Source organism: Austrofundulus limnaeus, unplaced genomic scaffold, assembly GCF_001266775.1.
Source record: "Austrofundulus limnaeus strain Quisiro unplaced genomic scaffold, Austrofundulus_limnaeus-1.0 Scaffold201, whole genome shotgun sequence".
NCBI classification, from domain to species: Eukaryota; Metazoa; Chordata; class Actinopteri; order Cyprinodontiformes; family Rivulidae; genus Austrofundulus; species Austrofundulus limnaeus.
Window position 1 is genome coordinate 563,108 of NW_013952603.1, and position 10,610 is coordinate 573,717.

General features: G+C 39.2%; 1 protein-coding gene across 1 annotated transcript in view; it reads right to left on the reverse strand.

Annotated features, from left to right (window-relative positions):
- Window positions 1-10,610, reverse strand: part of pola1 (polymerase (DNA directed), alpha 1) — a gene marked incomplete at its 5' end in the record, with an annotated part of 86,945 nt that overhangs the window by 41,690 nt on the left and 34,645 nt on the right. Inside the window, 7 exon segments of the mRNA XM_014018769.1 lie at window positions 6,157-6,338; window positions 7,481-7,655; window positions 7,742-7,873; window positions 7,988-8,120; window positions 8,407-8,612; window positions 8,700-8,792; window positions 10,158-10,190. Coding sequence (XP_013874223.1) covers window positions 6,157-6,338; window positions 7,481-7,655; window positions 7,742-7,873; window positions 7,988-8,120; window positions 8,407-8,612; window positions 8,700-8,792; window positions 10,158-10,190 — 954 coding nt within the window.

Here is a 10,610-nt window from a genome sequence, read left to right on the forward strand (position 1 = left end):
GTATTGTGCCAAGTTTCTTAAATATAAATCTATTTTCTTTTACTTTTTGTATATCATGGATATGCATGCCACAGGCATTTTAAACTTGAACTTCACTAAAAATACCTCATAACATTTTTTTTTATTTCTACTGCAACAGAAAATGCTAAATTTTGACAGATTTTTACCAAACAAATCCCATTTATATATTACACATTTAATAAGTCTTATTTGAAGTCAGCAGGAACAATGACTGTACAGGTCATGCAATTRCTATAATCTCAGTCTCCTGTGCATAAATATAGAGCATATATACAGGAAATCATCACAGCTCCATTTTTTACCACTGTAATCAGGAAAAGCAGTTATGTGTTGCAACACAGAAACTTGTCCATTAACTTTAAACCACCACAAAAGAGCGTGTCAAACACTGACGGTATAAGAGCTGAAAGCACCTCGCCCGTCCAGTAAATTTTAACATTATTGCAGCCTGAAGAAAACAGGTCAGCGTGACCCCCCTGAACTGTCCACTTGACAGCAAGGTTTATGGTTAATGCAATAAAAAAAGGAAGCCACGGTACATGACAATTACACTAAATGCGATGACTTTAAACACTTGCCCTCTTGGAACCTGAACTCCATTTACCTGTCGCATTGACAGCAGCAAAAAATAGAAAAGGGTTTCTGCAGAGAAGCCAAAGATGGAAAGCTATGCATGTGACACCCACTCAGCAAAACGAAGGGATTTTTGTTTGCTTGAAAGACTTTTACTTTAGAGAAAGGAAAATCACAATCACCTTTTCTGACAGTATGAGTCACTCAAGAAAACCACCAAAGCTAATCGACATTAGCWAACACAAAAATGGCTTCAACCAAGTCARTCTTATTGGTGAAATTAAAATTTTTTTTTACCTAAAACTTTTGAATTAACTCTTTGAGTCAATCTTAGCTGTCGGTTAATAAAGTATCTAAAGAACCACATGGAGGTCGACCATCGGCCGGACGATATTTGAGTTTTTTTTCTTCTTGTTAGGGCATCATTGATACATGTAAGATAGTTTGTTTTTATTGTTACAGTATTTAAATGTTCTATTGTTTGCTATCTATTGTTAATGGGSTTTGTTTGTTTTGTTGCTAAATGAGACTTGTAGTGTTTGCTATCATTGCATCATTTTTATCACATAAATAGGGAAAGGTAGTGCTGGGCGGTTATGACCAAAAYTTTATATCACTGTATTTTCAACATTTACACCAGTTTCACGGTATATCACTGTATTTTTCTTTTCATTTCAGATAAGCTGCTAATAAAATGTACAAACACTGCTTATTAACTTTTTTTTATACTGTACTTCTCTCTGTGTCTCTGTTTCTCTCCTATGTGTCTTTTCTTCTCTGACTGGTGGTTGGAGAGAGTAGTCACACATTTTGGTCCAGTAGTGAAGGACGAGGGTTAAGAAAAGATTATTATTGGGTCTATTGTTTTATGTTATTTAATAAAGATTAAAAGGACGACTCACCTTGCACCCCATTCAACTCAATTCCACTACGAAACTACTTCCCCCGAGTTTTTCACAATAGAAGCATAATGAGTCTCCATGCAATAACGTCTCCATATTAACTTTGCGCGTAAAATCTAACTATGCATGTCACTGAAGAGGTGTTTACTACATTCAGCGATGATGAACACTGGATGTTTTTTTTTTTACGTCAGTCAATATAAGAAGCGGAACCACCCGCCACCAATTACTCCAACAATAACATAGCTGTGAGGAAAAGTGTCCCCCGGGAAGCAGTTCATTGGCGGCCACGACAAAACATTCCCAACGTGTTCAGGCCATTTAAACCAGTATGTCGGTATTCAGAAAATTCATATCATAACAGAAATAAAAAACAGTATTATTCGGTACGAACCGGTATACTGCCCAACACTAGAGGAAGAAAATAGCGGCTTCAAGAACTGTCCCAAAACCACGAGCAGCACACATAGTGGATTGGTTTGACTGACGCCAAAATAATCAATGTCGGCCTTAAAAAAATCTATATTGGTTGATCTCTAATTCATAGTCAACTTAATTCATGATGGCGGTCATGGATAAACCAACAAAAATAGGTACAACTAAACAAATTTTAGCTTCTGAGCTAATTTCAGTGTTGTAGACTGAGCAGTAAAACATTTCATAATATCCACATTTGTTCAAAGATCTCAGTTTATCTCTTCTCATCGTTCGATGACTTTAATGTTAAAGGAGACGCATTTTATGCTTCTTTTTCACATTTAAATCCTTCGGTTGGGGTTTATATAAAGAGGAACTGCAATGCTTTTGTCTGAATTCCTCCTTATAGTAACTCCACAAGCCCCGCCCCTTTTCTGAGGTGTGTCATAGCTCAATTCATTTTGAGGCTGTTTCATGACATAATAGTTCAGAAAACGTCAAAGAAAACAGACCCAAACAGAATATAGAGACGTCTACACAGCACCGGGAGAAACTAAATTCAAATGTACTGCACTCCTAGAGACTAAGTACGCAACAAAATGTATTTAACGTTTAAAAAAGTGGATTTTGCAGGATATGTCCCCTTTAAAAGTCTGGCACAAAAGGCGAAAGGTGATATGCAACACTTGTAGGAATGCTAGTTCTCCATTCTCCTCCCTCTTCAGCTCTTTATCGCACTAGTTTCACTTCAAACTCTCCCACCTAAACATGATGCAGCTAATAAAAAATAACACAACACAAAATCGTCAGTTGCCTTATCACAAAACAATTCAATCAAATTATAAAACAGAAAACAAAGTATCTGGATGCGTTTGTGCGTCACGGTAAAAATGTTCGAATGTGTAAAGTTGTTAAACGTCTCGTTTCCTCTGTGTCATCGTTTGATAACACGCAGCTTTAAAAGCACTCAGTTTTTAACCATCCATGCAGGTTACCAAACGCTCTTTTCATCCCCCTCTCTGGCTACACCCCATCAAACAGCTTTCCTCCCGTCTGTCCTCCATCATCCATCACCGCCTCCTCCTACCATCTCTGGCTCGGAGTCAGCAGTGGAGTCAAGGCCCAACTGTCCTCCCCTTCTCGCTGAGCTGTTAGACCGTGTTCGCCACCTTTAATTAACTTACTGTCTTATCAGTTTGCAGTGTGACCGCGTGCATGCCGGCCCCACCATCACAGGATCGGCWCTCGCTCAACGGCTGCTTTATTTTGAAAGTTCAAAATGTGTCAAACAGTTGTTGCTACAATGTGTTGGTTTCAACACATTCGAGATGCCTGGCATAGCTAACTGACCACACAAAATACAAAAAAAGGCTACAGCTTAGTCAATTTTACAGATACTGACCATGGTAGCAGCTGATATTCATCACTAATAGGGCTGTGTATTGGCAAGAATTTGGCGATATCATGACAGAGGAGTCACAATACGATATATCACGATATATTACGATTTTTTTTGTCCAAAAATTGTATTAAATAAAAAACTCAGTATGTTTTGTGTGTATTTTATTTGTTTCATATTACTTATTTCATCCACATGTTAAATTATTAGACTAAATTTGCCAATAAATAGTTTGAAAATATATTTGTGGCAGCTTTTAGATTTTAATTAGGGGTGCATGATAGTTATCGGCCYGATGTCAGGGAATTATGACGTCATACTTATCGGTTCGAAATCATAAACAGAACCGATAATATATGTACATGTTTGCCAGTGTGGCGGTGAGTGCGCTTATTTATTTTTATCCTCTTTGGTCAAGCTGCTTCTCGTCCGGCACGACCCGAGAAACGTTCAAGTTGCGTCGGGAAAAACAACTTTCTCACTAGAAAAATAATTAGAATAGTCTGTGCTGAAAAACAACCAGTCATTTTAAGAATTATTAATATTATTTTAACCATGTATGTTACACACAAACTTTATAATTATAAACATAAAAAGGTCTGAGCAACTACGCACAATTTGAGAACATTATGTCTGTTACCTCCTGAATGCAGCATCAAGTCCGTGCTGTTAAAAATGCTAACAACAACAAGCTAGCGTTCAAGAACTCATCGGGACTTAAATCACTGCTGAGGCTTTGGACAAATCCCAAAAAAATTGCCAGAGAGGACGCAGATCTCAAGCACTTTAAAGGGCTATATCATGTAAAATCAACTTTTTTGAGATTTATATCATATTATAATGTTATCCTCTCATTAAAAACATGCCCAAAGTCTTACTTTGAATCATTAATGCATGTTTGAGAAATCCTGTAGAGTCCTGAGGCTGCAGGCAGGGGAGCAAAAATGACAGGTTGGGACTAGAACCACCTTTTGGGACCATCTCTGCCTCTGGGCTGTGTCTCAAAGCCGAGCTTCCTCATCACGGAGCACACCTCCCCACCCCACACACCCCACACACCCCACCCATGACTCCTGCAGGCTCTCAGCAGCAACAAAGCAAACAACTGGTGAAACTAAAAGTGCAAGTGAAACTCTCTGCTACTCTTAACACTACTTCTCACTCAGTGAAGACATTTTCAGATTCAAAATACCTTTGAGGACATGTATTTTCAGATACCAAGCAAAATGCATCATAGGTTTTGGTCTTGTTTATTTATGTTATGATCTTGACCCATCTCCTGGCATGTTATCAGTTATCGGCCGTTAGAAGGAGAAAGTTATCGGTTATCGTATCGGTTCTTAAAATAAGTTACCATGCATACCTAATTTTAATATTAATTTACTAACATTATGGTCACCCAACACACAACAATAGCCTATATGCCGTCATAAAGTTAATTGGGAACTGCAGACAGTTTTTTGTCACGGGGCATCTTAAGGGGGGAGCGCCAAACTCAAGGCGATAGACACGTCTGCCTTCCGTAACATGAAGGTTGACTACAGTTGGAAAAAGAGCACACGAGACACTTCAATTTGGCTTAAAATACAGACATTCTGACAAATAAGTAACTGTTTGTAACCTTTCCTCAGCTTAGAAGGCAGCGGGTGTCGGTCTTTTCCACTCAGATTCAGCTATCGGTGCATGAAGCTAATGTTTACTCACAATGCTAATGCCACCCTTACTCGCTGGCTCCTCAGGAGTAGAGGAGCCAAATGACTGGCTCGTTGCTGCTTACTAGCAGTCAAAGGCTGAACTACAACATAAAAATGAACCTTTGGCAGGAAAGTTGACATTTTAAACCTTAATTAAAAATCGATACAGGGCTTAAGAGAATCAATACAGTATCGGGAAATGAAATATCACGATATTTCAGTGTATAGATATTTTCTTACACTCCTAATCCCTAACACCTATTCTGCACTAAGAGATTCCATAAGATCTCTATTTAAAATTTAGCCATTAACCATTTAAAATTAACTAAATATCTCATGAACCATTTTAGTGAAATTATCAGGAATTTACCACTAAAAGTTCTCCTACAACAGATGAAGTTTTGGAGCCAGCTCAATTCGTAATTGGCTATGATTCAGTTAATTTTCCAGATGTGGTGCTACAATTTGGTGTCATTAAAGTTGAGGCTCATCTCCAACAAACACCACAAGTTCTACAAGGAACGAGCTAAAAATCGATGTAGTAGCTGAGTTTGTTTTTAGTAAATCAAAGCTGAGTATGTGCCTTAAAGTGTAATCATATAATCCTTTTCTAGTATATAAATTGCTGTTTAATTTAATCCAAGCTCTTTCCACACATCGAGGACAGAGGCTTGTCAGTTTTATTAGGATCTTCCAGACAAGAAAAAGCTGCGTGCCCTGCTCCTCATTAGAGGCTGATAACACTCCAACACAGGACCTTGGCCTGACAAATGGTAGGAGATGAGTGTATACATGTGTGTGTGTCTACAGGGCTGCAGGGTTAAGGAAAGGCTTTTCAAGTTGTGGAGTCCAAACTATGCCAATGAAAACAGAGTCCGGTTTGGAGCCAGGCAGCTGTCTAAAAATACAGGCAGAGACACAATATGGAGGATGACTAAAGCATGAATCCTTCACAAGGAGTTTTACAGAAATGCGTTCGGAAACACCGTCTCCAACCCTCGAACGCTCTTTGTTTGCGTCGCCACTGATTAACCCAAAACAGCAAAAACACTTTTTTATTCAGTTTGTTTGTGTGAGTAGGGGCTCAAACAAATTTTCGCCTCGATGTTGAACCAAAAGAATTACAGCGTTTCTGTCCACATTTACTCACAGCTCCTTGGAAGACGCTGTCACAGACGTTGTCCGTGGAACACTTAGGACACGTGAAGGTGAACCTCTCGCAGTCTTTGTACCGCTCCTCGTCGGTGAGCTGAGCTGGTCCGCCCAGCATGGCGTCGGCCTCCTCCTCCCTCTGATACTGCTGCTGGGATCTGAAGTGACTCGGGTCCAGACCTAAAGCAAGCAAACGCTCAATCCTGGTTGTTTCATTCAAATAAAACTACTTAATACCCCTGCACTCAAACACCTTTGGAGCCCAACCCAAAACTTATAGCTATCCATCCATCCATCCATTTTCTGTACACGCTTCTTCCTTTTCAGGGTTGCGTGGGTCACTGGTGCCCATTTCCAGCAGTCACAGTGYGAGGGGCGGGGTACACCCTGGATAGGTCGCAAGTCCATCACAGGGCCACACATAGAGACAAACAAGACAAACAACCATTCACTCTCTCACTCACACCTAGGGACAATTTAGAGTTATCAATTAACCTAACAGTCATGTTTTTGGTCTGTGGGAGGAAGCCGGAGTACCCGGAGAGAACCCACRCATGCACGGAGAGARCATGCATCTTAAAATTATAAGATTTTTGACTTCAAAGTTAAAGCAGATCAAAACATTAATCATAAATTATAACAAAAATTGCTCAAATAGTAGGTTTTGTTCTTTTCATATCCTTCTTTATTGGTTTATTAGTAATATTTGTACACTTAAAGTAGAAACAGTCTCCTTAAAAATCTCCACTATTCATTTCTGGGTCAAAACCACATAAACCATAATTATATGTAGAAAATGTTACATTTACATCACATCATGGATCTCATATTGATCAGATGCTGCTGCTGACTGATCCATAACAGGATGTAAATGTAACATTTTCTATAGGTAAAATTTATCACTGCAATGAAATGTCTGTTTTTTGTAACTTTTACAGTGGATTGCATCAACTCTGTTACATTACAGAAGGGAAACTTCACCAAAGTGAAGCATAAATCTGTGGATCTGTGCTTGATTACTCTGGCTGGCTTTATCAAGGACCAGGATGTCTGACACAAAAATTTGCATAATGGAACTGAAAGTGAAAGTAGTCAAACTGAATATTTTAATAAACCAAAATACAGCTTCAAAGCAAATTAGTTCAAATTCAAAACTTTAAATTCAGTTTCAATTCAGTAAAATGTATTTTCAAACCAATGTATTCAATTTCAAATTCTGTACATTCAGATTCAATCTGAGCAATTCAACTCCTGCTGCATACATAACAGCATTTCATAACTTAAGTCACAATTAACAAAAATAAAAATCTTCTGAAACTTACCAAGCCAGGTAGCTATGAGCACACTATCAATCCCCTCAATCGGGTCACAGATGCGAGAAACTACAGGGTGGACCTGCTGGGCCAGGTAGTACTGCGTGTCCACACTGAGACCCTCCTGCTTCTGAAGCTGCTCCAGAGCGTAGGCTCTCTGACTGGCTGCCAATGTGGAGCCATCCTGAACAAAAATAAATAAATTAATTAAAGATGCACTACTAATGTTTTTCACAAGTTGAAATGTAGACATTTTTTTTTTTTTTGCACCTTGCAAATGAGGTAAGAAATTGTATCTCCGGCCTTGACCCTGTGACCACCCTGAGAGTTTATCCACAGAGCAACGTGGACATGAGGGAGACTCTTCTTGTCCGGGTAGTCCTGAGGATCTTTTGTTAGTGACTGTAAACAGGAAAGAAGAGAAGATAATCAGCAAAGAGGAAATGGTGAACCTAAAACGTGGGAGGTCCGAAAATAATAAAACGAAAAAGAAAGCTCCAGCAGCTATGATCTGACCTTGTGTATCTCATACTGGCTGAGGGGTATGTCTCCACTGGCTACCTTCTCTCCCAMCTCCACCAGGTGTTTCTGGATGTTCTCCACGATGACGTCACGACTCTGGTCAGACAAGATCTGACCAATCACATAGCTAGAAGACGAGAGGAGGAAATCAGCTCAAGCAAAACAAAGACCATAAAAACCATCAATGTGTCCGGTATAAAAACATTACCGGTAAATATCATTTCTCATATTTTTATACATAACTTCTATTGCTTTTAGATTAAACCATCATATTTTTTAACTGTATGTTATTATAAAACAACCTTTACCAAAACAAATAGCTTAACAATATCAACATAAACTCTTTCCTTCTTGACGTTTCTTAAATCCGGTTTGTGATTTTGAGAAAATACAGTTAGTTTTATTTTACATACTTGCCACATTCCTTGGCCAGATCACACCAATCCCTGCGGACGATGTCCAAGCCTTTGAGCTCCTGTTTCACACTGTATCGTCCCTCGCCCTGTTGCTCCACCACCAGAGCTGCGTATTTCTTTTTCTTCAGCAGTAAGAGAGACTTGAACACACCGTCGATGTCGATCTCAAGCAGTTTGTACAGCTTGTTTACTTCTGCTTTAACCTGAAAATAAAAGTACACACACACACACAGAGGGTCAGTGTGAAGCACCTGCACCGTCCACGTGAACACACAAAGACAAAAACCAACCTTGTTTCCTAGTTTGAAGACTTCCTCCAGAGATTTGCTGTTGGTGTTGATCATGATGGAGTCGGTATCTCCATAAATCACTTCCAGATTCATCTAAGTCACACATACAAAAGTACAAGGAATAAGAGGGTGTAGAAAAATATCGATACATTAAAATATCACGATATTTCAATTCCCGATACAGTATCGACTGTCTAAATGTATGAATTTATAATTAAGGCTTAAAATTTAAACTTCCATTCTTGTGTTGTATTTTACCCTCCGACCACTAGTAGGCAGCAGTCAGTGCGCCATTCGTCTCCTTCACTCCTGAGAAGCCTTAGATTATTATGCTAGCTCTAACGTTAGCATTATGAGTAAAGGTTAGCATTAATACCGATGGCTGAACCTGAGCAGATTAGACAAACACTTGTGGCCTTCAGAGCTGAGGTAGGGTTGCCAATTGTCCCGTATTAAATGATGTGTTTTTTTAAGCCAAATTGAAGTGTTATGATACGGCAGGCAGGTATTTGTCTAATACCTTGCATAGAGGGGGGAACTACATATAAAAGAGTTTTGTAAAATTAGAAAATTTGGAGAAAAAAATGGCAATATCATGCAATATATCACGACATATCGTATCGTGACTCGTGTCATGTTACCAGATTTTTCCCAATACACATCCCGACAAGGAATTACCATTCAGTTAACCTAAGCAACTTTGTAGATTTCCAAAACAACACTATCCTGTTCCAGAAGGTGTGAAAAATGCAATATTTTGAAATGAACAGAATTAATTATTGTGAGAATAACAATGTGACACTGTGAGGAGAGCCTGCTGTTGTTTGGCATGTTTGCTTCAGAGTATTATTTATGATGACTTAACATGATGAACTCTGCTGCTGACTCATATCCAGTCTTAAAGTCAGAACATTTCTCACAGGGAAACGATTTAAAGCGGGATTTCCCCAATTATTTAAGCGATGGCTTCACCCGTAGCAAATCCAATCGCCTGAGCTCCTTCTGTACCGACAGCGTCCACAGCTTCTCAAAGAGCTGTCTGCACCCAGATGGTGAAATGCATTCAGCGTCAAGGTCAGCGATGATGCCTGCAGTCTCTAAAGGGAATCCCCTACAATATTCTGTATGTGAGAACAGTRCAACAGAGGTTCCCAAGAGAAACTAAAAAAAGGTTTTAGATGAGTCTCAACAATGGTATACTGTTTAAACAGATGGTCTACCAATGTTTGTGCTGTTAGCATAACATTGCAGCACACCCTTCTTTGATCTAATATGTGRAAGACTTTCTGGTTTTTAGCAATAAAATAAACAAGGCAAATGCAACCTCTGAACTACATTTATCCATTATTTTTTTACAAAAAAATTCTGATAACTTACACTAATCGTGTTGGGTTATGTGGTAAATACATCCTATTGTTTTTTCTTTAATGTTTGTGAATACATTTACCAAGAACTCACCTTCTGAACCATGTCTTTGGTGTGCATCAGAATCTAAGGAGCAGAGAAAATGGTATGAATGGCTTCAACATCATAAAGCAATACAGCACAAACGCAGTAAACAAACAAATCACTCAAGGACAAACAATGATTAAATATTAAGCTTCTGTGTTATTTACCGAGTGTGTGTTTGTGTGCGAGTGTGCACGCATTCGTGTGGACACGGGAGCGGAGCAGGTGAGTTGCTTTTAAATGGGGGATAATTGGCTAAGAGGGCAATTATGAGAGCGTGCTGTGACAGGCGTCTTTTTCAACCCACACACACTCTTACCCAGGAAACACACACACACACACACACACACACCTTGATGACTCGTAATGGCCTTTACAACCAGCAGGGTGAGTGGCGAAGAAATAAGAGTTCTGTTAACGCTGGTTGTCCACTGTGTGTGTGTGTGTGTGTGTGTGTGTGTG